The sequence below is a fragment of the Thrips palmi genome, unplaced genomic scaffold (assembly GCF_012932325.1).
Source record: "Thrips palmi isolate BJ-2018 unplaced genomic scaffold, TpBJ-2018v1 HiC_scaffold_18, whole genome shotgun sequence".
Taxonomy (NCBI): Eukaryota; Metazoa; Arthropoda; class Insecta; order Thysanoptera; family Thripidae; genus Thrips; species Thrips palmi.
This window is the reverse complement of record NW_023144627.1, coordinates 45307-73258: the sequence shown is the minus strand read 5'-3', so window position 1 is coordinate 73258 and position 27952 is coordinate 45307. Positions and strand designations below refer to the sequence as shown.

The 27952-nt window shown below is 42.8% G+C and overlaps 2 protein-coding genes across 3 annotated transcripts; both read right to left on the bottom strand.

Annotated features, from left to right (window-relative positions):
- Window positions 1-761: 761 nt before the first annotated feature.
- On the bottom strand, window positions 762-26920 carry LOC117645526 (cytochrome P450 4c3-like). 2 transcript variants are annotated; one of them, XM_034385801.1, is made up of 8 exons: window positions 26785-26920; window positions 16179-16248; window positions 15741-15867; window positions 11541-11613; window positions 11251-11357; window positions 10445-10685; window positions 9086-9265; window positions 762-977 (listed from the first exon to the last, which is right to left on the bottom strand). In XM_034385801.1, the coding sequence occupies exons 2-8, from the start codon at window positions 16238-16240 to the stop codon at window positions 799-801; spliced, it is 969 nt and encodes a 322-aa protein (XP_034241692.1). In that variant the 5' UTR covers window positions 16241-16248; window positions 26785-26920; the 3' UTR covers window positions 762-798. The 2 variants fall into 2 exon arrangements, with proteins under 2 accessions (XP_034241692.1, XP_034241693.1); XM_034385802.1 differs by lacking the exons at window positions 15741-15867; window positions 16179-16248; window positions 26785-26920 and adding an exon at window positions 11725-11866 and having other exon boundaries at window positions 11541-11636.
- LOC117645530 lies at window positions 5250-6060 on the bottom strand. The gene is made up of 2 exons (XM_034385805.1): window positions 6057-6060; window positions 5250-5971 (listed from the first exon to the last, which is right to left on the bottom strand). The coding sequence occupies exon 2, from the start codon at window positions 5963-5965 to the stop codon at window positions 5492-5494; it is 474 nt and encodes a 157-aa protein (XP_034241696.1). The 5' UTR covers window positions 5966-5971; window positions 6057-6060; the 3' UTR covers window positions 5250-5491.
- Window positions 26921-27952: the final 1032 nt, after the last annotated feature.

The following is a 27952-nucleotide window of genomic DNA, read 5'->3' as shown; positions in this document are numbered from 1 at the left end:
TCTGGGGAGGTTTTTACTAACTTTATGAAACTTGTTGGAATTTAGAGATTTTTCCGGTGGTTCTAAACAATCCTGGCGAGTCTCTGATAGCCTTCGTGCGCTTCCTGTGAGCTGCCGCGGCCTCCCAGATCGAGAAAAAAAAATCACGGTGGTCTTCCGAACAACCGCTAGAGAGCAACGCGACAAAAACCGAAAAAAGTGCGCTTTGTCTCGATTTTCCTTCATGTTTCATATTACCCCGTTCTACGGTACTTGAATCTCAAATCTGATTTCTTATTCAGGCTCCGCAGTTTTGCGCTTCCAACGGCCTTCTCCTCTTTATGTCCTTTTGAGAACAGTGACGTTAGATGATTTTTAAAAGATAGACAAAGAACCTCGATATCTCCGGAAGTTTTCGTCCAACACAATCACTGAAAACGTAATGGTCAGACACATGGCCAAATAAGGGCGTGACACGAAATTATTCTCGCCGCTAAACGGCGTGACATGTGAGTCACGCCCTCATTTGGCGTGAATGACAACGCGTTTTATGAGACAAGTCACGCCAAAAAGCGGCATGACAAGAAATTCACGCCTAAAATTAGCGTGAATTTTTGAGTCACGCTGATTTTCGGCGTGAACTTTCTGTTACGCCGTTTAGTGGCGTGACACTTAATTCACGCCCCTGCAGCGGCACGAAGTCACGCCGATAGATTTTCAGTAAATTGACATTTTGCACAAAAAAATTCTTTGGGCTAAGGTGACAAAAAATTGCATCAAGATCGGAAAGGGTCTGAATACGTGTATTAATTTTAATGGTTAACATGGTGAGATGGCCATTTTTCTTGGTGACACTTTGAGCTGTACGCCATCTTCGGCCCTGAGGATGACCCGGCCCGTCACCACCGGTTTGTAGCCGGGACGGGGAAGGCTCAGGACGCAGTGCCGCACCACCTTCGCCACCGTCGATTTCATCTGAAGCATTCCAAACTTTTGTCCTGGAAATAGAAAAAAAAACTTCCGTTAAGTTTGCATTGGATTTATTTTCTCAGCAAAAGTGTATCACAAAGTTTATATGCGTGTACGCCCCCTCCCCGACTCCCTTCCTGCCCCCCTCTCCCCGCACCACCCGCACCTCGCCTCATTCTATAATAAAGAAACGAATGTGACAAAATGATCCAGGGAGCGGAAGAAGGGGATAACTCCATTTTGACCATTTTTCAGGAGCAACAAAAACCTGTTAGCAGGGAAATCTAAAACTAAACAATGGAGTGTTGTAGATGCTAACTAGTTTTAAAAATGTAAGTTAAATTTTGAGATGAACATCAGGAGTGTCAGGTCACTGCGTACAGGCTATTAGTGACTTATCGCTTTCCGCTAAAATGGAAAACAGAGTCATCTCAACTTATATTTCATAAACGAAGTGGAATTTGGAGACATGTCAAGTGGAACTATAGTCAGCGGGGAGTGTTGGTTCCTCTGGTGCATTTTTTGGACTTAGCTCCTTTTTCCGTCTAAGTTCTTAAAATTAAAGGGGGGGTAAGTTGACTTGATTCTCTTTACAATGGATACATAAAAACACAAGTTGAGTTATCTCCTATCAACAATATGTTGAACGGAGTCATGTTGACTTCAGTTGAGATGTTTCCATTTTCCGCTAAATTGAGAAGGGGTCAAGTTGAGTTACACCTTTTCTTGAGGTGGATTTTCTCTTTAACTGCTAGGAATTGAGTCAAATAATTTGGTACAATGATGCAAACCATTGTAAGGTACAACGACATAATAAAAACTCAATTTGGAGACAAGTCGAATTATTCCGTTCTTCCGCTTCCTGGATCAAATGTCACGTTCGTTTGAGCATTGTTACACATCCGTCTGGATGTGAATCAGCCATAAATTAGCTTATTCACATCCTAACGAACATGACACAATGCTCAAATGATGGTGACCCTCGTCGTGACCGCTCGAAGCAGTTTCTTGACCCCGCATTACAAATCTACGGGCGTTTCACACACATGGTGCGGCGAAGGAGGTGAAACCTCACTGAGATTCCAAGCGCTATGAGTATAGCACGTATGGTGCAATGCAGCTGAGATATCGCACCATACGTGCAATGCCATGGCCATATTGCACGCAATGCGTCCCGAAAATGCCCTATGCTAATGCATGGGAATGGGGAGGCATTGCACTTCATGTGCAATGCTTTTGCATTGCACTAATTGACGCTATACTCATAGCGTTTGGATTCTCAGTGCTGTCCCGCTGGAGCCTGCCAATTAAGCACCCTACAAACCAATGGAAAGCAACGGTACAATGAATCACCGCCAATTGCGCTCCGTTTAGATAGTGCGTAAAAATAGGTACAACAAAACGAAGGACCCATAGTGGGGACAAAACGAGGAGTACCGCCAATAACGTTTCCCAGTGTGCCAAAAAAGGCGGTAAAGCTCTCCAAAAGAGGTACAAACGGTTCTATTAGGGCGGTAATTTCTGTACCCCCTTCATCGAGGGGGCAACCACTCTAGGAATCTTGTGTCGTCCCCTTAGCGTTAGAAATCTCTGGGAAATCTGAAATGTTGCCCCCCAAAAGGCCAAAAACAAGCTAATTTTGAGCGGAATAACGGTTAAAATCTTTGCAAAATCCGACGAAATCTTTAGCCTGAAGAAATCTTGTGGCCCCAAACTCGAGGGGTCCTATTCAAAAGATCTTATCTGCCCGTTCCCCCCAAGACAATCTTATCTTAAACGCAGGCAAATTTCACTCAGTTTGATCATTTGATACAGCTACAAATCAATAAAATTTGTGATTAAATTCACTGAAATGTAAAGATGAAAGATCAAAGAAACCAATAGTGCATGCAGAAATATATCCCGCTTACTCTCGTACCCATCCCAAGTGGTCAAACTGAGTGAAATTGGCATGCGTTTAAAGCCCGAATCACACTAGCGGATAGCGGGGGGGATGGCGGTTGTGGATGCGTATGCGGGTGGGGGATACACCAATCACACTACTCGATGCGGTTGCGGATCCCGCCGACCGCACAGCCTTCTCTGCAACAGCTCAGAACGTGCCAGTCCGTTCCGATTTTTAACAGAGGGCGTCGGAAACTTTGTTGTGAAAGACAGCTGTGTGTAAATATGGAGAGGTTATACCAGCAGCGCCGTAGGAGAAAAGTTATTTTGGCTGCTCTCCTTGTGATTATTGCTTACATGAAAGACAGTCTACCTGACAGACAAATTTGGATTCGGCATTATGTTGCTAGAAGAAAAAAAAAAGGGTGTCATCACAATTTTTTCTTGGAATTGCAGTTGGAAGATCCAGAAAAATTCGCAGGTGACCAAAAAATCATTTTAAATTTTCCGACACCAGCACTGTCAGTCTTCGTTTTTGAAGTTATTTATTAAATCCGTTATTCTAGGTGCTTGCGAATGGATACCGACATGTTTATGAATCTGCTGGAGAGAGTGACACCGTTGATTCAGAAACAGAATACTCATTTACGAGAAAGTATTTCTCCAGCTGAGCGCCTTTCTCTAACATTAAGACACTTGGCAACAGGTATTTTTTTCTTTTTTTTAATACAATTTTGTTTTCAACTCTGTGTTTTAAATTTTTACAGAGTTTAAAAAATGCCCATTTTCTTTTTTAACAGGTGAGAGTCAGGATTCATTACATCTTAGTTTCCGTCTGGGACAAAGTACTATATCAGGAATTTTCAAAGAAAATGTTAAAGCCATTGTTAAAGTTCTTGCACCAGACCATATGCGGTTCCCCAGCAGCGAGGAGGGAGTGGAAAGTAGTTGCACAGGATTTTGAAGACCGATGGAACTTTCCTCATTGTATTGGGGCAATGGATGGAAAACATGTAGCCATTACTCGCCCATTGAAGTCAGGATCCATGTACTACAATTATCATGAAACGTTTAGCATTGTTCTGATGGGTGTTGTGGATGCACAACTGCGCTTTGTGTATGTAGATGTGGGAACCAATGGTCGTGCCTCAGACAGGGGAATATGGAACAGCTGTTCCCTGAAAAGACATTTAGAAAAAAAATACTATGTCAGTTCCTCAACCATCAAGGCTGTTTGGGACTGAACAAGAATTCCCCTATGTAATTGTGGGTTTACGAAGGGTTTACATTGTCAGAAAAAAATCTTAATTTCCCTACCCCAAGGAATCTGTCTCAAATAGAAGGGATAGAAGAATATTTAAATTTCAGGTATGTCACTTTTTAAAGTTTTTCCCCGACATTCCACCTGAAGTTCTGTGCAATACTTTTCCCGTTTTTTTTTCTTGTTCTCTTATAGGTTGAGCAGGGCAAGACGATGCTCTGAGAACGCATTTGGGATAATGGCTGCAAGATTTCAAATTCTTAGGGCTCCAATGTGTTACGATCCTGATGATGTCTGTCACATTTTGAAAGCAATTTTTTGTCTCCACAACTGTCTACGGTCAAACAGTGTTGGTCGTGCCATGTATGCGCCTCCCCATATGCTGGATGTTGAAGACGAGATGGCAGGAACTATACGACTGGGAGAATATCACCAGGAGCAATGTGGCGGTCTTGTTCGGTTTGCAAACCAAGGAGGAAATCGACATGCAGATGCTGCATTGGCGTTGAGAGACAGATGGTGTGCTTATTTCAACACTGTGGGAACTGTACCGTGGCAAGACAAAATGACTGACCACGCAAGATATAATAAGTGATCAGTGAGTGCTCAAGGAGTTTAATGTTATCACCATGTGCACAGTGTATTGGTTTGGTTTGAGACATTGACTGTTGTAACATCATTTGTTTGCAATGTTTGGAAAATTTATTTATACATATGGAAGTACAAAACAGTAATAAAAATAAAAATTGTCAAGCAAAGCTTATAATATAAAAATATAATCAATTTTGGTATCCAACTGTACTTAAAATACATACTACCAAAGTTAACAAAAATATATTTTGCATTAATTAATACTTATACAGGGTCTTGAACTGTTTGGTAATCCAATTTTGTTTTTGGTACCTCACACTCATTGGTCAACCTAACACACTGAAATTCCAAACGCTATGAGTATTGCACGTGTGGTGCAATGCGTCGACATATCGCACCATACGTGCAATGCCTCAGCCATATTGCACCTTAAGTGCAATGCATCCCGAAAATGTCCTATGCTAATGCATGGGAAAAGGGAGGCATTGCACTTCATGTGCAATGCTTTTGCATCGCACCAATTGACGCTATACTCATAGCGTTTGGATTCTCAGTGCATAGACTCAGCATAAACTTTTTGGCACCATTGGTTACTTTTTGGCAAATTTTAACACTGACTAAGAAAAACATAACTAGATAATGTAAGAGACATATTTGGCATTGTTTTAATTTTAAAACTAAAACAGCAAACCACAGCAAGAAAATATGCTGCAAGGAGAGTAAGAAATAATAATACTTAGGAAAATACTGTTAAGTAAGAGAGCTTAATGAAAGTAAAAAATAGAAATAAAAACCTTAGCATTATTTCTAAGAGACTGACACCAACATTGACAGTATTTGGTCCTCACACTGCTTGCGCACTCCAGAATCCATTGCTCTCAGCCGACTTCCCACAAAAGACAAAAAGGTATCAACACTGTCAGGTGGTGCAGCGGCTGGCTCTGGCTCCTTTGCCATCTCCTTAACAACACGCAGTGCCTCATCTAGAGTATCAGCTGCTTTACGTTTAGCTGTGCCACGCTTTCCAAACATTCCTGTAGAATCTTTCCCAACCTGAGTGCCACTCCTTGGAAATTCGACAGCACCTGGTGCTGATGAAGGGCCTGATCGTACAACTTGAGATCCTTCAGTCAGAGCTGGAGAGCTGCATGGCCTTGGTGATGAGGATGGCCGAGGAGAAAAGGGTGATAACTCAGAATTTCCTGTGTCAGATGACATTTCTTGAAATATAGAATCACAGCTCGAAACAAGCGAGAAGTTGGAATCCTTGGGAATCATCATGTATTTCTGAAATGATATACAAAAATTGATTTATTAAAATAATGCGTAGTGGCTAAATTGTTATTCCTTACAATGTGATTGTGGCACTCACCTTCAAATTTCATCATGAGTAAACACTGATAGGTACTGGCGATTAACTTTGATCAAGTCTTTCGCAGAACAATCAATGCTCTTTCAATCTCCAAATCAATAAGTGAATTTGGGTTATAGTTCCAGCAGGAAGATTGGAAAAGGAATCTGACTGCATGCAAGTTTTAATAAGAAACTGAAGTTTAGACCAAAGCTTCCACTTCGGTTTGTACCCGTCATCAGCTCCATTCCACTACATTTCCTCTTCGATTCCTTTAGCCGATTCCAATTATCCGCAAAACTTTCTCTCATGCATCTTGCATCGATTGGAGAGCATTCATCTGCAAACAAAATTGGACACATTTTTTAGCACATAGGTACAAGTCAGCATAACCTAAAAATAATACTTTAGTCTAACCCTCCACACTTCAAAAGTTAAGATTGTAATTAATGATTGAGTGAAAACATGGCCTATTATTCCACTCACCAGTAAAATTAGGGCCCATAATCTGAGCGATTTCATTCCAAACTGCATTTTTCAAGTCGGCTCGTTGTAGCACTCAGAGTTGAATCCCACAATATCGGCCTTCTTTCGATAGTTCAATCATTAAAATTTCATTTTCGATAGTAAACAAATTTTGTTTTCTCTTGGTGGCATTTCAATGTAATGCGCCCCGAGACCACACGTTAAAACGCAAAACTTAGTGTAGAATCGCCTTTCTACCAACAGGTGCTTTGTTCTCGCGGCGACGGCTTTGCGCGGGCTGCGCTTGTCTGCTTGTCACGTGACAAAACGAGCGACTCTCAATGGCTGCGGATGCGGTTGCCGGATGAAAAAATAGCCGTCGGCTATTCTCCATCCGCACCCGCCATCGCCAACCGCTTCGCTGTGATTGGTCGAGCGCCACCCGCACCGCATCCACAACCGCATCCCCACCCGCTATCCGCTAGTGTGATTCGGGCTTAAGATAAGATTGTCTTGGGGGAACGCGCGGATAAGATCTTTGAATAGGACCCTCGAAACATCCAATGTGGTTGCCCCCTCGCCCTTATATTAGCGGTAAAACGTGGACACCGCCAATACAAAATTACCGCCAGTATACTGGAAGGGTGGAAATATAACCCCTTTCGATTTGGAGTACACTGTTAAGAAAAGTCGTTATTTTACAACAGTAACCCCAACAATTAGTGTTGTAATTTTACAAAGAATAATTCGTAAAATAACTACAAGATTCATGAAATGACATTGTCATATTTTCGACAAACTTTACTCATAAATTAGGAAAATTCGTAATTTTACGATGAAATCTTAATGTTACTGACGTAGTTTTACTGCTAAAACCGTTATCTTACGACTATTCAGCGTATACTTGTTTTCTTACTAATCAGCTCACTTTTTTTCCACTACATTTCCTCTTCGATTCCTTTAGCCGATTCCAATTATCCGCAAAACTTTCTCTCATGCTCTTCCATCGATTGGAGAGCATTTCATCTGCAAACAAACATTGGACACACTTTTTAGCACATAGGTACAAGTCAGCATAACCTAAAAATAATACTTTAGTCTAACCCTCCACACACTTCAAAAGTTAAGATTGTAATTAATGATTGAGTGAAAACATGGCCTATTATTCCACTCACCAGTAAAATTAGGGCCCATAATCTGAGCGATTTCATTCCAAACTGCATTTTTCAAGTCGGCTCGTTTGTAGCACTCAGAAGTTGAATCCCACAATATCGGCCTTCTTTCGATAAGTTCAATCATTAAAATTTCATTTTCGATAGTAAACAAATTTTTGTTTTTCTTTGGTGGCATTTCAATGTAGATGCGCCCCGAGACCACACGTTAAAACGAGAAAACTTAGTGTAGAATCGCCTTTCCTACCAACAGGTGCTTTGTTCTCGCGGCGACGGCTTTGCGCGGGCTGCGCTGTCGTCTGCTGTGTCACGTGACAAAACGAGCGACTCTCATTGGCTGCGGATGCGGTTGCCGGATGAAAAAATAGCCGGTCGGCTATTCTCTCATCCGCACCCGCCATCGCCAACCGCTTCGCTGTGATTGGTCGAGCGCCACCCGCACCCGCATCCACAACCGCCATCCCCACCCGCTATCCGCTAGTGTGATTCGGGCTTAAGATAAGATTGTCTTGGGGGGAACGCGCGGATAAGATCTTTTGAATAGGACCCCTCGAAACATCCAATGTGGTTGCCCCCTCGCCCTTCATATTAGCGGTAAAACGTGGACACCGCCAATACAAAATTACCGCCAGTATTACTGGAAGGGTGGAAATATAACCGCCTTTCGATTTGGAGTACACTGTTAAGAAAAGTCGTTATTTTACAACAGTAACCCCAACAATTAGTGTTGTAATTTTACAAAGAATAATTCGTAAAATAACTACAAGATTCATGAAATGAACAATTGTCATATTTTCGACAAACTTTACTCATAAATTTAGGAATAAATTCGTAATTTTACGATGAAATCTTAATGTTACTGACGTAGTTTTACTGCTAAAACCGTTATCTTACGACTATTCACGCGTATACTTGTTTTCTTACTAATCAAGCTCACTTTTATGAGTACTTGCCTGTTAAATCTGTACCACAAACTGCACTGTTTTTTTACAAAGTAAATTGTAAATTGACAAACTGTTTATCATTTTACAAACTGCTTCTTAGTTTTACAGGTGAAATTGTAAATTTACAAGTATGATTGTAAAAGCAAGTCTGAAAAATGCATTTTCGTTCGTTGTTTCCTTACTAATATGGGAAGAAAAAATGCCTGAAACGACCAAAATTTGAGGTTTAAGTTTGTAAGTTTAAGAATATTTTTGTAAATTGACGAAAAAAAGATGGATGATCAGATTGTTTTTGAAATTTACGAGCAGTTCGTGGTACATATTTAACAGACAAGTAGTCGTAATTTCACAAAATAATCCCGAACAGTGTACGGTCTGGCGGTTTGTACCAGGGTTCTAGAGACCCAAAATAGAGATTTAAGGGTTGGAGGCACTCTGGGGAACGCTGCAGAGCCCTGGTTGAACTTACCAATGCAGTTTCTGGGTCCTGCTGAAAAGGGCACGTAGGCATACGGATGTCTACCGGTGCAGTTCTCAGGAAGGAATCGGTCCGGATCAAACTTTTCTGGATCCGGAAAAAACGCTGGGTTGCGATTCATTTGGTAGCAGGCAATCAAGGCACCGGTGCCAGCGGGAATCACATAACCACCTGTAAACAAGACTCACTCTTATTACAAATTGCTAGTGATTTGACTGTTCTTGGCGGAACGTTAGCATAGTCCATTGCTGGGGTCAAAAAACATTTTCTATTATTTTGACCATATACAGAAAGGCTCGGCCGATCCAGCTGAGGACCCCCACTCTCAGCACGTTATTGACTTTTTGCTCATTTTGTCAGTAGTTACGTAAGTAATTTGTACAACCATAATACGTACTTTTTCTTTTTAAAGAACAACTTAGGAAATAATAACTAAGGTACTGGGAATTTTGTTTTGTACATAATTTTACAAAGGAAATTAGTCATACTTAGAAAATACTAAGTATTATTGTTGTTTATACGACCGGGACCGCAGTCGGCCGATGATCTGGCCGGCGGGCGAGGGATTGATTACCCGCGCGGGATTAGCCGCGCGGTTTGGCCTGCCCGCGCTGGCCGAGCCGAGGTGCTGCGATGGCTTTGTGTCAGGTAATGAGTATGTTAACATATTGTGATTGAAAAAAAACCTTTGGTGTAAAAACAAAAATTATGCAGTGTAAAAACAAGGTAGGTGTACGCCAGACCGTGTCTTGTAACAGGCTTCGCGATGCTGCGCCAGTTTCGACAATCCACGCCTGGCGTATACACCAACCTTGGCCTGCAGCGCTAACCTGCCTTCGGCAGGCTGCTGCCTTCCTAGGCAGCGACCGAGGAAATGGGCGTGATCCCCTCAAAAAGAGCAGTTGGTCACCAAAATCTACACTAATGGGGCTAAGCTTTCGGTCGGAGGTCCGAATAGGTTCTATTTTCGTCATCAGCAGCCTCAAAAACATTTAAAACGACATGGAACTTACCAAAAAGTAAAAAGTTCCAAGAAAGTTGTCTTTTTCCTGCCGTTTTTGAAGTGTTTTTTTGGCTAATATGACCGAATGGATTGAGATAGAAAGCTGAATTTTGGTGTGTGGCGAGCCAAGGATATGCCCAATGACCCTGCAAAATCTCAGCCGAATCGGTCGAGCCGTTTAGGAGGAGTAGTGCAGACACACAGACAGACAGACATGAAAAACTTTTCAACCCCAGTGGAGTAACAAGCTTCGCTATCGCTCAGCCAATAAAATTTCTTACAGCGTAAAATAAATTATTCCTACAGTCCTGAAATATAAATTCTGACAGAGTGAAGTATTTTTTTACCTGTGATTGGAAGCTCCTCATCTATCCTGCGAGCAAACAGAGGCACGCTGGGGTAGAGGCGCAGGCTCTCCTTGATGACCCTTTCGGTGTACTTCAACTGGGCGAGGTCCTGCGATGTCACTGCGCCATCGGAGGCACCGAAGACCTCGGCCACCTCCTCGGCCAGGCGGGCTTGGACTTCCGGATTGGCGGCAAGGTTGTAGAAGATAAAGGACATGGCCGCCGCCGTGGTGTCGTGCCCCTGAGCAATTACAAACCGTGAAATACAGTTTAGTGGTAAAAAGGCAACCGTATGCCGGGTGGTCGAATGCGCCCCCTTTTTCAAAGTCGCAAAAGTAAGATAGCGCATCTTGTAGCAATTTTATGTTGATTCCTAAACTGTAAAAATGAAAAAAAAAAAAAAAAAAAAAAAAAAGATTGAGGGCCCTATTCTAGCCATTTAAGGTTTGAAAAATTCACCTCTTGCACCTAAATTTGTAAAATGCTACAAATTTAAATCTTTAAGAAGAATCGCTTCGTATTATGAAGAAAACGAAGGAATTGTAGGATCAGGAAGATGCTTCGTATTATGAAGCGGGGCATTTGGAAGTGAGCATCGAAGAGGTGGCGTGGAGGGGGTAATAACTCCTCCGTGTCAGGCGGATAAGCCGGATTTTCCCTCCGATAACCTATAAATTTCACCTAATTTCGCCAAAAAATGACCCGCATTACTCGATGACCAATTCACCACCCCGGTCGTTACCCCGTCAGGTAAGGCATCCTCTTCCACGAGTATCCAACCTAACCAAAACCCACATGTTTCTCACCCCGAACATGAAGGTGTCCACCTCCTCGTCGGAGTCGCTCAGGGCGGCGCCCGCTGAGTCACTGGCCTCCAGGAGAAGGTCTAGGAAGGCCTCCCTCCGCTTAAGGCCTGGAAAGGAGAGACACTCATCTCAACCCGTTCTCTCGGACAATAATGTCGCCCTTGTTGCGATTTCATACAGGGCAAAAATAGTGTCGAGGTGTTCCTCCCAGACCCACCCTTCATACATCATATCAGACTCTGCATGAAAAATAAGGATTACTGTCGTTGCAGTGTACAATGAATACGCACCCAAGTCTTTGTCCGAGATGGACACACTGCCTTTGCGTCGCTCTTGACGTTCCTGGCGTCTGCTTTCGATGACCTGGACAATGTGACGTTCACAGCAGAAAATCGCCATGAAATTTCATAACAGAAAAGTGATAATAATTACATTAACATGTTATGAAATTTCAATCCGAATTTTTTAACAGTGTGGTGAGTTCTTTAGGTCTTAAATTTATGGCCCCTCTTTTTAATTGGCAACATTTGGTCTCGGGAATAATATACGATACGATCATGAACGAGTCACGTTTGGTCCGAAAAAATACAGTTCGAGCCTGACATCAGGACTCGAAGTTAATAGACTATACTAGTCGTGGCTGAGTGAAGAACAAGAAGAATCACAAAAGACGCCATTTAGGGCATTTAAAGTGAATATATTTAATGAAATATGTTGCATTTACTATAAAATATTTGAATTAACTTCTACCAAGCAAGGGGACTTAAACATTTGAAGTAAAAGTGCGAAAAAGTACACTTTTGTGATTCTTCTTGTTCTTAACTCAGCCACGACTAGAATAGTCTATTAGTTAGGTACATCCAGAACGAAGTAAATTAAAGGTTTAAAACCAAACAAGATGAAATAACAAAACACCTGGGATCCCTGAAGGTGCAGAATTTTTATCACCTGTCAAACGAGCCAAGGATCATGGTGAAGCACAATAATTTTCACTTGCAACATTGAGATTTATGTTTAAAAATCATTCAACGAACGTAAAGCAGATGATACTCGCTTGGTTTTCATCTAGGTGGTAGTACAGGCTTATATCAACGGTAGTATTTAACATGTGGGAAATTTAATTCGTGGAAAAGAGAAATGCTGCAGGCAGTTAGCGGTTGTTTGAATAAATTATGTCGGTTAAAAAAAAGATTATACACTCTCAACATCTTATGATCGTTTTTATACGTATTACGATGGTTTTTCATCGTAAGGTACGCATAAATTTGCACATACGTAATATGCATAGGTTTCAGCGTAAGGTATGCATGATTTAATCGTATAACGCATGGTTTCTACATAAGGTATGCATGATTTCATCGTATTACGTATGAATTTTATTGTAGTACGTCTGTTCTCATTTCAACGTAAGTTGTGATGACCCTTTCATCAGAAGAATCTGAGAGTGTACTGCTATTTCCTATGCGATGAGTGTATGTTAAGTTTTGCAATGTTAATAATCAACGAGGATGCTCAATATATGATAGCCAATCACAGAATCCTCGCCACTGATCCACACGCACTGCATGCAGTACGCGTGGAGGGATTTTCCGTGTACCTGCGCCGGCCGGCCCACAGTGTAATGAAAGATCGAAAAGTGGGAAAAAAATATTTTATTGTTCTAACTGACTTCACTTAATGCAGAAAGACGCATTCTGGTAGGAGAAAGGCCACAGGACCATCCAAGCGTCACAGAGACGCCATTTTTGAGAAAAAAGGGGTAAAAACGCCGTATTTTCAGTTCTTGACACCCATGGCTTCTGCTGTTTAGCGAATCCGCAACTTTTCTCGACGCCAACTTGTTAAGGGGTACTAGGACAAGACTTGAGAACGTTTGTAGCATTGAACTAGGTGGGGAACTCGAGATATTTCGCCTCAAAGTTTACAAAATCAGAAAAATCTACCAAAAATGCCATTTTTGAACATTTTTGAAGCCCTGGCTTGGGCTCAATGGTGAATCCGCAACTTTTCTCGACGCCAGCTAGTTGAGGGGTACTAGAACAACACTTAAGATCATTTGAAGCATTGATCTAGGTGGGGAACTCGAGATATTTCGCCTCAAAGTTAACAAATTTCCTAAAAATCTACCAAAAATGCCATTTTCTGACCTGTTTGAAGGCTTGTCTTCGGCTGTGGCAAATCCGCAATTTTTCTCTACGCCAAATAGTAAAGGGGTACTAGGACAACACTTGATAGCATTCAGAGCATTGAGCTAGGTGGGGAACTCGAGATATTACGCCTCAAAGTTAAATTTTTTTCTAAAAAACTGCTATTATCTGACCTTTTTGTAGCCCTGGCTTCGGCTCTAAGGTGAAACCGCAACTTTTCTCGACGCTCAGTAGTTAAGGGCTACTACGACAAGACTCTAGATCATTTGGAGCATTGAGCTAGGTGGGGAACTCGAGATATTTCGCCTAGAGCAGTAGCCAAGTCTACAAAAAGGTCAGACACTGGCATTTTTGGTAGATTTTTTTAGACACTGGTTATCTTTGAGGCGAAATCTCTCGAGTTCCCCACCTAGCACAATGCTCCAAATGAACTCAAGTGTTGTTCTAGTACCCTTAAACTAGTTGGCGTCGAAAAAAGTTGCGGATTCGCCATAGGGCCGAAGCCAGGGCTTCCAAAAGGTCAGAAAATGGCATTTTTGGTAGGTTTTAAAAACATTTTTAAACTGTGAGGCGAAATATCCTGAGTTCCCCACCTAAATCAATGCTCTAACTGATCTCAAGTGTTCTTCTAGTACCCCTCAACTACTTGGCGTCGAGAAAAATTGCGGATTCACCATTGAGCCGAAGTCAGGGCTTCAAAAAGGTCAGAAAATGGCATTTTTGGTAAGTTTTTTGAAACTTTTTAAACTTCGAGGCAAAATATCTCGAGTTCCCCACCTAGTTCAATGCTCAAAATGATCTTAAGTGTTGTTCGAGTACCCCTCAACTAGTAAGCGTCAAGAAAAGTTGCGGATTCGCCATAGAGCCGAAGCCAGGGCTTCAAAAAGGTCAGAAAATGGCATTTTTGGTAGGTTTCAGAAAATTTTGAAACTTTGAGGCGAAATATCTCGGGTTCCCCACCTAGCTCAATGCTCCAAACGATCTCAACTGTTGTTCTAGTACCCCTCAACTACTTGGCGTCGAGAAAAGTTGCGGATTCACCATTGAGCCGAAGCCAAGCTTTCAAAACGGTCAGAAAATGGCATTTTTGGTAGATTTTTGGGACATTTGTAAACTTTGAGGCGAAATACCTCCAGTTCCCCACCTAGCTCAATGCTCCAAACGTTATCAAGTGTTGTCCTAGTACCCCTTTACTGGTTGGCGTCGAGAAAAGTTGCGGATTCGCCATAGAGCCGAAGCCAAGCTTTCGAAACGGTCAGAAAATGGCATTTTTGGTAGATTTTTGGGACATTTGTAAACTTTGAGTCGAAATATCTCGAGTTCCCCACCTAGCTCAATGCTCCAAATGTTCCCAAGTCTTGTCCTAGTACCCCTTAACTAGTTGGCGTCGAGAAAGGTTGCGGATTCACCATAGAGCCGAAGCCAGGGTTTCGAAAAAGTCAAAAAATGGCAGTTTTGGAAGATTTTTAGGAAATTTGTAAACTTTGAGGTGAAATATCTCGAGTTCCCCACCTAGCTCAATGCTCTAAATGCTATAAAATGTTGTCCTAGTACCCCTTAACTAGTTGGCGTCGAGAAAAGTTGCGGATACGCTAAACAGCAGAAGCCATGGGTGTCAAGAACTAAAAATACGGCATTTTTACCACTTTTTTCTCAAAAATGGCGTCTCTATGACGATTGGATGGTCCTGTGGCACTTTTCCTACCAGAATGCGTCTTTCTGCATTAAGTTAAGTCAGTTAGAACAAAAAAATATTTTTTTCCCACTTTTCGATCTTTCATTACACTGTGCGGCCCGGCCTCACTAATCTTTCCCGGCAGTAAGCCCCCAGGAGAAACAGCTAGCTGACTCCTTTACAGTGTCTTGTTCTAGTCTGTGTTTGTTTTAATGAGTAAGGGTATTATCTGTAAAGGGTAGTCCAAAAGCAATATAAAAGATTACTCTTTCACACTCATAAACGGTGCCCTGAGAATCTAAACGGCGTGAGTAGCGTTAATTGGTGCAATGCTTTTGCATTGCACATAAAGGCCATTGCCTCCCCATTCCCATGCGTTAGCATAGGACATTTTCGGGAGGCATTACACCTTAAGTGCAATATGGCTATGGCATTGCACGTTTGGTGTGGTATCTCAGTGCATTGCACCGCACGTACAACTATGTTCATAGCGTTTGGAATCACTGTCTAAATGAAACAAAACGTATGAAGCGATGAGAAGAGAGGTGATAGGATGTGAATAACAGTCTTTCCGATAAAAATGGATGGCATTGGGTCTGAACGACCACGATGGTTTGGAGCTTTAGCTGTAGATCAGCCACTGCTTTAGCCAAGGCAACAATACTCACCTCTCGAGAATATTCGTGCAGAACTTTAAGAGCGGCGTTTAAGGTCTTGCCTCCCTTTGTCCGGTTATACATCCAGTCGTTGTCAAGCCACGGTTGCACGGATCGCATGTGGACTGAAAGGAGTGCACTGCAAAACAGAAATATCGAATAAAAGGTAAATTTAAAGTTATTTGCGTGGTAATTTTAGCATCTGCCGTACTAACATCCTAAAGCCGGCAGGGTTTTCTCGGTCAATGATTAACTGACTTGTTTAACTTCTAACAAGTTGCTAGGTAAACTAAAAATTTGAGAAGTTTCGAAATTGCCTCTTATTTTTTGGTTAAGTTGGCCAAGTTGTACTGTTAAAACGTTCGCTTGAACTCCGCATTGTGTTTGTAAGGTATCAAAGTTTACAGTCATGCCATGTTCACACTGTTTAGCTCAATTCGACCAACTTACTCGCTGACGGCAGAGACGTATGGAGACTTGGAGTCCTGTTGCGCGTTCACTTTAGTTCCCATGGCAGTTTCTAGAAAAGTATAGAGGGATCATTTTTGGCAGGGTATGGAAAGAGACCGTGGTGGGGGTAGGCACTAAAAAGGGCGCGAATAAGGTTTCCCCATTCTTACACTACAACGGGAAGAAAAACACAAACCGGTTTTCCGACATAAAAACCAAGGAAACTGTATTAACACGTACCAATATGATGTTATTTCGATGATTCTGTTTGAAACTGAGTCTCTTAGCGACCGAGTTTTACCTAGATAGCAGTTTGAAATATTCCAAATGTTATCCTCGAAAGTTGGTGAAAATAGACCTTGTTGTCCCCTTCTGCTCTCTCTGGCCCGGCTGGTTCTGTGCATAAATTTGATTTTTCCTGTATTTTCCTCATAATTTGTATCTGAGAGCATGGCTATTGTCGTAAAATATTCTGTTCGTGGATTTGCGAGCACCAATCAAACGCACAAGCTCAAGAACTCTCCGGAAAACCACCCGAGAAGGTAGGTGTTCGGGGTTAACCCAACGGTGTGCCGGCTCTCGTCAAAAATTCCAACTGAATCTAAACCTGTGGACATTCATGCAGTGAACTGATCATCTCACGATTTTACCAGATATCTCTATTTTCCTTTGTGAATGCTTTACTGACGTTTCTCTCTGTCTTAGGTATTACATATGGCTTCGACATGCTGCGACTCAGTGGGAATCCCAAACTTCAGAATATTCTGCAGATTGAATTACTCAAGATGGAAGTGCGTTGAGACCATTTCACCCTTGCTTTGTTTTGGAAGAACACCATGCCACGTCTGATAATTAAGGGGGCAGTCTCGTCCCTGTACCTTTTTTTTAGGGGGTTTTTCCCCCCTCTTTTGATGACGATGATTTTTTAAATATACCTCTTAGAGACAAACGGTAAAAACCAAATGAAAGAACGGAATTTTTACAACATTTTCAAAAAAAAATAATTTTGTTTTGTCTTCAGTAGTAAGGGAGTAAGGGAATGCAACAAAAGCCGACAAAACATACAAAATTTCACTGCGCGACAATTTTCTCCGGAAGTTCTTAACTTTTTGGCAATCGGTTTGCGGCATCTTGAAGATGAAAAAATCCTCTTCACTTTAACCTACAATCGTCCATGTAGCCCAAGGAAAACCTAAATTAAAACCGTTCCTAAGTTTGTATAGGTTTTTGGTTACGTTTTAAAAAGTGTAATCCTTGGGCTATATGGACGATTGTAGGTTAAAGTAAAGAGGATTTTTTCATCTTCAATATGCCGCAAACCGATTGCCAAAAAGTTAAGAACTTCCGGAGAAAATTGTCGCGCAGTGAAATTTTGTATGTTTTGTCGGCTTTTGTTGCATTCCCTATAATTCCCTTGCAACTGAAGACAAAACAAAATATTTTTTTTCGAAAATGTTGTAAAAATTCCGTTCTTTCATTTGGTTTTTACCGTTTGTCTCTAAGAGGTATAATTAAAAAATCATCGTCATCAAAAGAGAGGGGGAAAACCCCCCTAAAAAAGGGTACAGGGACGAGACTGCCCCCTTAATGCAGTGTCTGATATCTTGGGAACGTGACACCCCCTCGAGCTGATGGTGGCCGACAAATTGGGTACGTTCTCTTAAATCACTTAATTTATATTTAAGTGCGCAATACTGTACTCTAAAGAATGGTTGATGAAATAAACAAACAAACAAATCAATTTCCCTTCATTGCTGAGCCAACCATAAATTTGAACTTTGTTTTTGTTCTTTAACCTCACTTCAACTGCGAAGCCCTTGGGGATCGGACCTTGAGACATGGACTCTGCAATTTTCACTAGAATCTCATCCAATGCTGCCAACATTACCCTTGCCTTTATCTGAGTTATTTTCGCATTGCTTTTTCTACGTAATTTTAATTCCAGATGCATCTTTTTCTTTTTTCTTAATTTGAATGTGTTGCATTGTCATTTTCTTTTGCTTTTAAAGTTATATAATAAAAATGATAATAATAAATATTGGACTTAGAGTATGGCTGTGTTGGTAGCTTGTGTACGTTTTCGTAATGTGTAAAGAACCGGTATTTTTGAATGTGAATATTAATGCCTCGTTTAGACGGTATCTATTGCGTTAGAGGGTATCTGTCAATCTCCGTTAGGTTAGGATAGGTTGAGTCCATTTAGTTTCGGAACGCACCAACTCACCGAAACAACCTGTGCAGTTTCCGAAATCACGACACTGTCTAAACCGGTGACGTCACTCAGTTCCTAAATTCTTTCTACCGCCTGGTCTGAGGCCTTCGCCGGGTATTTGCCGTGTCTTTTTAATTTTTACTTTTCTTTGAAACTTGTTACTTGAAGTCTCCTACGGAGAATATTGATAAGAGGGCTACGGAGAATCCTGGCAAAAAAATTAACAGGATTTTCCGTACCTTTTTGCCACAGTGAAAGGCAATACCTTGAAAGGCAAACCAATTGAAAGGGTTTTTTTTTAAACGCCTCCTACTCTAAGTGTTGCAACATTATCTGTTGGTTTGGGCATTTTACATTTTCCTAAATTTAATTAACTGTGGCAAAAGGAAGAGTTATTGGCTGAGCGATAGCGAAGCCTGTTACTCCAGTGGGGTTGAAAAGTTTTGTCTGTCTGTCGGTCTGTCTGTCCGCACTACTCCTCCTGAACGGCTCGGCCGACGAGGGCCTATGCATTTGCCTTTGTGTCTGTGTGTTGTTGTTGTTGTTGTTGGCGTCTGTGTACAAGGAAGGAGTTGAGCTAGAGTAACCAGATTTGGAGGGTACTTCAGGAGTACCATCCAAACAAATAATCCGGTGGTGCAAATCCCGTCCGGGTCGCACAAGGGCTGCTGCAGGTGCATCATGGTTTACATGAGCGGGACCCCGTAAACAAAACTACTATCAAAAGTAGTACTGTCGTACTACCATTTCGGAGCTCTGTACATCCCAAAATGTAGTACGGAAGGAGTACCTTATGAAACAAAAAAGGCATCCGAAAGAAGTACTGCCGTGCTACATTTCAGGACGTCTCTTTCGGGAGCACTTCGGGACGTCGGAAACGGTAGGTCTGTGAGAGGTCTTTCGGAGGTCCCCCACCACCCGTCGCAGCGCCCTGCGGCCATGTAGTTCCGAAGGTGACCGCTAGAGCGCGCACCTGTGTCGTAGTTCGATGGCCTGCCGCTAGGGTGCGCCACTGTTCCGGATATGAATGTGAATGCGTATAGGAATGTGAATATGACACAGATAAACTGTTAGGAAAAATGTATTTATTCACTGACCTTTTTAAATTAAAAATCAAACGATAGGACTTGTCACGAACAACAGAAAATATGGAGACAAAAATGGTGGACAGGACTCAAAAACAAAATATTTAAAAGAGGAATCTCAGTTGGACTGAAAAGAAAATACAGCAACCATAACTGTAACACCCCTTGATTAAAAAATAAGCCAAAATGACTGAAAGAAATTCAATTAGCACTGATTCCAAGGTGTCATGCTTACTTTGCTCTGTCGCAGGAAATTCACTTAATTTGACACTGAAGCACAGGAGTCAGTTCTTGTTCCACATGTAATTGCATAGTGGTGCAGGTTATCGTTCCAGAATCTTGGGCAACTCCAGTGGGTCAAGGTTTCCGCAAAGAGCCTATTTCTCAAGCATAAAATCAGATGACGAACAAAATAAACACTTTGACAATAAGAGTATCAAAGTAACAGAATATTGTAGGTTAACTTACACCGGCACTTTCTGATTTGGATTGAAACACGAAATAAGCCTGCACCAGGCTTTGAAGTATTCTACTTATTAGTGCACCTGAGAACTGAACATCTTCGTGCGTGGTTTCTTTTCTTTGGAGAAATGAATTTACTATAGTTAACAGAAAAATAAATAGAAGTAAGGATCCGACGCCACAAGCACAGTGCGCGCCAAAGTGCGCCGACTGTCATCTGCACAACAGGTGAGCATCGCGTGGGCCCGAGGCGCGCTCTAGCGGACACACTCGGAACTACATGGCCGCAGGACGCTGCGACGGGTGTGGTGGGGGACCTCCCAAAGACCTCACATAGACCTACCGTTTCGGACGTCCCGAAGTGCTCCAAGAACCGACTACTTTGGGACGAGCGACCAGGGCGCGCTCTGGCGGCGAACTCTGGCACCACACACTAGGTCCCCGCGCGACGTACGAGAGAGCTTCATTTGTAGTACGTTTAGGGAGGTCCCGAAGAGCTCCCAAAACCGACTTCTTCGGGACGTCCGAAAGACGTCGGATTCCAGACATGTACTAGTTTTGTTTACGGGGGAGGGGGATTTCCGCCAATAAAGGTGCTAGCAGGGCACATAGGGGTATTTTTGGAATCGGGGCGACGAGACAAGATGAATGGACCTGGTCCCGACCCCATCGGCCGCTTTTACAAGTTGGCCAGATCAGGATCTTTAAAAAAGGGGGTCGACCGACTAAAAAATTTTATTGCAGATTTCGATTGGTCTCAGCAAGACCTTTTCAACGAGGGGTCGGAAAGGGGGTCCAGGAGCCCGACTTCGTCTATTAGTCACATCAGGATCTTGAAAAAAGGGGGTCGACCGACTGAAAATTTTTACTTAAGTTTTGGATAGGTCTTGGCAAGACCTCTTCAACGAGGGGTCGGAAGGGGGGTCCAGGAGCCCGCCTTCATGAGTTATGGGAAAAAGTGCGACGGACTCGTTTTGCGCTCCTGCTGTGCCTCTATTGCAAGGAGTTGCAGTAGCATGGCAAATATGGGTATTTTCGGAATGAGGGCGAAGAGACAAACGAAATGGGCATATTCTATGGACAGTTGGAGTAAAAAGTGTAAGGACTATTGCATATTGTGAATAGAAGGGCGGGCCTAAGTCACGATGGTACATCGATAACTTTGCTTTACCCGCTCACGGTGTGTGTGATGCGAGCGGGCCGAAGGCCCGGGCCTTCGACTGGCCAAGTTGGGTCTGATGCGAGGGCCGAAGGCCCGAGAAAAGGCCGCCGGCAGGCCAAGCTGGGCCGGCCCCCTGTCGAACCGAGTTGCCGGCGCAGCGAAGCGGAGCTGGCAACTCGGTTCGACGGAAGGGCGGGCCCTAGCTTGTTATAGGCAAAAAACACCTAAATAACGGCGAAAAATAGAGATTTCTGCAGATAGACCGCTTCTGTCTTGGAGAAAGGGGGGTCTGGGGGGCGGAGCCTCCCAGCATTCAACAAGTTAAAAAAATAACCGACAACGGACAAGCCATTGCCTGCCGCAGGCAGGCTAGCGCCGCAGGCCAAGGTAGGTACGCCAGGCGTGGATTGGAGGAACAGGCAGCGAGACATCGCGAAGCCTGTTACGACAAGACGTGGTCTGGCGTAAACCTACCTTGTTAGGATATGATGTCACTAAAATTGTTGACATTGTCAATGATAATGTGATGGGTCCAATGTCTGAGTTGTCGTTGTCATGACTTCATATCTTTTTTCACAGGGGTCCTTCACAAGCTGCTTCAGGGTCTGCCTGCATTGAAGTGCCATATTCCAGTGTACCTGGTGTTGCTGCAGAAGAGCCTGTTGAGACAGGTTCAGTTCGAGCAGAAAATTTGATTGCAAATTATGCTGGCCAAAGACAGAGTCAGCACGGAGCAAGACTTTGCCCAAAATAGTACAGAAGATTTCACAGCCAAGAGTTTTTTGAACTGGTCAGCCCTGAAGGACGCTGGTGTTATGTGCAATTTTGTGAAATATATTTAATTTACATGAACAATTGTGTATTATTTGATCTGATATCATCTTTCATTATTATTGTTATTATTCGTGACAACCGCCTCTTGACCACCTCCCCGGGATCAGAACACCCTTTCAGGACTTGGTGCAGATTGTAAATGTATTCATTTTTCTGTTTAGCTGATTACAATTTTGTTATCGATTAAACAGAAAAATGAATGCACTGACAATCTGCACCAAGTCCAGAAAGAAAACAAGAACTGAATGTGAAATCCGTCTGCTAGCTACTGGATTTCGTCTGCTGAGGGCCCAAATTTTTACATTTCCAACAAAAATAACATCATGTTTTTGCAGCTTGGAATTTTCAGAGTATCTTTGCTTTTAATGCAGTAGCCGTCTAAAATAAATATTATGGCTTCAATGCTTCTCAAAGAGACTTTAAAAGAAACAAAAACATTGTGTTAGTTATTTTAGGTTGCCAGTACTGGGGCGACCCTCTACGTCACAGCCGATTTAAGGGTATAGGCCTTCTCTGAAGACTTGCCATACCCTGATTTTTGGCATCGCCTATACTGAAAAACCAAACGTGGTCTGGACCGCATCACTGGTGTGGAAAAATGGGAGCCATTTTGACCGCACCAGTTGGTATGGTCTGGTTTTTCAGTGTATCACTGTAGGAGTATCACTGTTACAGGTATAGGAACATGAATACAAGGTAGGTTTACGCCAGACCGCGTCTTGTCGTAACAGGCTTCGCGATATGTCGCTGCCTGTTTCTCCAATCCGCGCCTGGCGTACCTACCTTGGCCTGCGGCGCTGGGCTGCCTTCGGCAGACAATGCTTGTCCATCATCAGTTACTTCAGAACTGTTGCATGCTGGGGGCCCCCAGACCCCCCTTCATTGGCTGAGCGATAGCGAAGCCTGTTACTCCAGTGGGGTTGAAAAATTTTTCCTGTCTGTGTGTGTGTCTGTGTGTGTACACTACTTCTCCTGAACGGCTCGGCCGATCTGGCTGAGATTTTGCAGGCTTATGAGGTATGTCCTTGGCTCGGCACACGCGAAATTTCACCATCCTAGCTCAAGTGGTTCAGTTTTTATAGCCGAAAAACACCTAAAAAACGGCGAAAAATCGAGTTTTCTGCAGGCAGATCACTTCTGTCTTGAAGAAAGGGGTGTCTGGGGGGCGGAGCTCCCCAACCTCGACAAGTTAAAAAGCTACAAGGGTCAAGATCGTGTTATCTGTAGATTAAGCAACTCTTTCTAGAATTAAGGGGGGTCTGGGGGACGGAGCCCCACAGCATGCAACACGTAAGAAGTAGCCGACGATGGACAAGCCAATGCCTGCCGAAGGCAGGCTAGCGCCGCAGGCCAAGGTAGGTACGCCAGGCGCGGATTGGAGGAACAGGCCGCGAGATATCGCGAAGCCTGTTACGACAAGACGCGGTCTGGCGTATACCTACCTTGTTTTAGATAGAGGTGCTTCGTCTACAAATTACACGATCTTGACCCTTGTAACTTTTCAACTTGTCGTGGCTGGGGGCCTCCGCCCCCAGACCCCCCTTTCATCCAGACAGGAGAGGTCTACCGACAGAAAACTCGATTTTTTCGCCGTTTTTTAGGTGTTTTTCGGCTATAAAAACTGAACCACTTGAGCTAGGATGATGAAATTTCGCGTGCGCCGAGCCAAGAACATACCTAATAACCCTGCGAAATCTCAACCAGATCGGCCGAGCCGTTCAGGAGGAGTAGTGTACACACACAGACAGACAGACACACAGACGGACAGACAAAACTTTTCAACCGCACTGGAGTAACAGACTTCGCTATCGCTCAGCCAAATACACTGTTCTTCAACGAATGTGACCTCATTATTTGAGAGAATGTGAATTCTGTCGCCTTCGCTTCAATGTGATGTCACACTTGTTAATTTGTGCCTCTGAAAGCTGAAAACTTATTCTGACATTCTGTACAACTCAGGCCATCAATATAAGAGTAAGTTTGCAGAATTTCAGCTCTGAGAGGTGCGCGAATTTTTATCAGGATTTTAGACTTGTTTCTGACATGCTGACCAAATATACACGAGTGATGCTTACCACAAATCTGTGGCAATACAACAAAGTGACGAAAGTCAAAAACATCAGTATTTCAGGAGACGTAAAAAACACTTTTCAAAATCAAGCAACAGGTTAAAACTTTAACCGACGATAGGAGAATTTCTTGTGGCACTTAAAAAATACTTTTATGTTAAGAGAAAGTTAAAATAATGATTTGTTTTCCACTTCGCTAGACTTACGTCACATGATTTGTAATTTTTAATCCAACAAAGTGACGTAAGTGCACTTACGTCACTTTGAAAGTTTATATTTTACTCCGTTGTGACCCCTTCTATATATTAAAGTTTAGACAGTGCAAGTCATTAGCTGTATGACAGAATCGTACTCGAGGTCCCTGCCCAGCTGTGAAAAAAAATCTGTGACGCAAGTGTACTTACGACACATTTTTTACGACATGATTTCAAAAAATATGTCGTAAGTGCACTTACGACATTTTGGCAAATTGACTTCTGAATGAAATTGACTTACGTCAGATTTTACTTGTCATTATCTCCTAGACCAAATGAGAAAAATGTAATTGTGCATATTGGAAAAGGTCCGCATCAATGAGAGGGTTCCAACCGTGCGACTAACTCGTTTTTGTCGTAAGTGCACTTACGTCACTTTGTTGTAATGCCACAGAATTGGCGACGATGATTTCTGAGGAGATTCTTTAGCGTCGTGCTACGTGAAGGGACGAAGACACGAAAAGTCAAAGTCGAATTTCGCGTTCCTATGGAAGCAGAGGACCGATTTAGAGCGTGCCCTTGCCATCCCGCATAGTCCCAGTGTGAATGGCGACGATGACTTTTGAGGAGATTCTTTAGAGTCGCTTTACGTAAAGTGCCGAAAACACGAAAAGTCAAAGTCGAATTTGGCGTTCCTATTGAAGCAGAGGACCGATTTAGAGCGTGCCCTTGCAATCCCGCATAGTCCCAGTGCGATTGGCGACGATGACTTTTGAGGAGATGCTTTAGCGTCGTGCTACGTGAAGTGCCAAAAACACAAAAAGTCAAAGCCGAATTTCTCGTTCCTATGGAAGCAGAGGACCGATTTAGAGCGTGCCCTTGCGATTCCGCATAGTCCCAGTGCGATTGGCGACGATGACTTTTGAGGAGATTCTTTAGCGTCGTGCTCCGTGAAGTGCCGAAAACACGAAAAGTCAAAGTCGAATTTCGCGTTTCTATTGAAGCAGAGGACCGATTTATAGCGTGCCCTCGCCATCCCGCATAAACCCAGTGTGATTGGCGACGATGACTTTTGAGGAGATTCTTTAGTGTCGTGCTACGTGAAGGGCCGAAAACACGAAAAGTCAAAGTCGAATTTCGCGTTGCTATTGAAGCAGAGGACCGATTTAGAGCGTGCCCTTGCCATCCCGCATAAACCCAGTGCGATTGGCGACGATGACTTTTGGGGAGATTCTTTAGCGTCGTGCTACGTAAAGTGACGAAAACACGAAAAGTCAAAGTCGAATTTCGCGTTCCTTTTGAAGCAGAGGGCCGATTTCGAGCGTGCCCTTGCGATTCCGCGTAGTCCCAGTGCGAATGGCGACGATGACTTTTGAGAAGATCCTTTAGCGTCGTGCTACGTGAAGTGACGAAAACACGAAAAGTCAAAGTCGAATTTCGCGTTCCTATTGAAGCAGAGGGCCGATTTCGAGCGTGCCCTTGCCATCCCGCATAGTCCCAGTGCGATTTTCGACGATGACTTTTGAGAAGATTCTTTAGCGTCGTGCTACGTAAAGGGCCGAAAACACGAAAAGTCAAAGTCGAATTTTACGTTCCTATTGAAGCAGAGGACCGATTTCGAGCGTGCCCTTGCCATCCCGCATAAACCAAGTGCGATTGGCGACGATGACTTTTGGGGAGATTCTTTAGCGTCGTGCTACGTGAAGTGCCGAAAACACAAAAAGTCAAAGTCGAATTCCGCGTTCCTATGGAAGTAGAGGACCGATTAAGAGCGTGCCCTTGCCATCCCGCATAGTCCCAATGCTATTGGCGACGATGACTTTTGAGGAGATTCTTTAGCGTCGTGCTACGTGAAGTGCCAAAAACACGAAAAGTCAAAGTCGAATTTCGCGTTCCTATTACAGCCGAGGACCGGTTTAGGGCGTGCCCTTGGCATCCCGCATAGTGCCAGTGCAATTCTGTGGCAATACAACAAAGTGACGTAAGTCAAAAACATCAGTATTTCAGGAGACGTAAAAAACACTTTTCAAAATCAAGCAACAGGTTAAAACTTTAACCGACGATAGGAGAATTTCTTGTGGCACTTAAAAAATACTTTTATGTTAAGAGAAAGTTAAAATAATGATTTGTTTTCCACTTCGCTAGACTTACGTCACATGATTTGTGATTTTTAATCCAACAAAGTGACGTAAGTGCACTTACGTCACTTTGAAAGTTTATATTTTACTCCGTTGTGACCCCTTCTATATATTAAAGTTTAGACAGTGCAAGTCATTAGCTGTATGACAGAATCGTACTCGAGGTCCCTGCCCAGCTGTGAAAAAAAATCTGTGACGCAAGTGTACTTACGACACATTTTTTACGACATGATTTCAAAAAATATGTCGTAAGTGCACTTACGACATTTTGGCAAATTGACTTCTGAATGAAATTGACTTACGTCAGATTTTACTTGTCATTATCTCCTAGACCAAATGAGAAAAATGTAATTGTGCATATTGGAAAAGGTCCGCATCAATGAGAGGGTTCCAACCGTGCGACTAACTCGTTTTTGTCGTAAGTGCACTTACGTCACTTTGTTGTAATGCCACAGAAATGATGTCAAGCGTGCATAGGGTGAGGAAGTCGTGGATGTTGATTGACTTGCCATTCGTAGATAACAATTTCTCGACCAGGACATTACCGTTGCTGTCGAACACATGCACGAATTGATCCAAAATACGGAAGTGGAAAGTTGAAGTTATCAATTTTCTTCTCATGTGCCACTTCTGACCTGGAATGTATCGTTATTGATGTTCTAATTGGCTTCTTTTTGATGCTTCAATCGAGTCGCTTAGTTCGGCGTACCTTTGCTGGTAAGGAGTCCTTCTCCAAGCCAGGGATGCAAATAACGGTACACGTCTGCCTTTTCAATGTGTTTCGAGCCACTGAGAAGAATCTGCGGCAAAACAAAGATGCATTATTTTCCTGTCACCACATTCGCAACAGTAAAGGCGTAACTAGAGACGGGTCATTCTCCGCCGAATCGACGATGGTCTGTTTTTGAGGTCGATGGATTCGGTCCAAACCACTTTTAATCGATGCATTGGGGCCCCAAAGGGACCTCTCTAAGAGGATTTTTTTTTAAAATCATTTTTCCCAGAGTTATGGCCAATACCATTTTGGGAAATTTAGTGAAAACAGTACTTTTCATCTTAGCCTATGAAAGTGTGATGTGAGACCCCTTTGGCTTATATTTCCATTTCAACTAGCTTAGAGGGGTCCTGAAAACCTTCTCCTCTGACTAAAGGTGAAAAATCAAAAAAATTCCATTTTTTTACTTAGGAAAATTTATGAAAAAAAGTGAAAAATGAGCATAACTTTTTTACGTGGTTTGAGAATTTTGACGATACTTTGTCCTAAGATTCACTTTAGGTGACCGCTTAAAACTACAAAATATTTCATCTGGCAATACGTATCTTCACTGAATCGGGTTGATAAAACTTAATTTTGAGCTAAAATTTTACTCGAAACTTATGACGACAAAGCGCATTGACTCCAAAATCAATTTTCAAAGGTCAAAAAGTTACTTATCATATATCTTGAAGTCAGGGCAGATTAAACACCTCAAGAATCCATCCCATTGATGCTCAAAATGTTGATCACTCCTTATTTTAGGTATTTTGCTCTCCATTTAAGTCTAAACCCATGAAGTACATAGTGGTTGGTAGTATTGGTGGTAATGGTTGTCCGTTGTTTCAAACAGCTGATTCTACA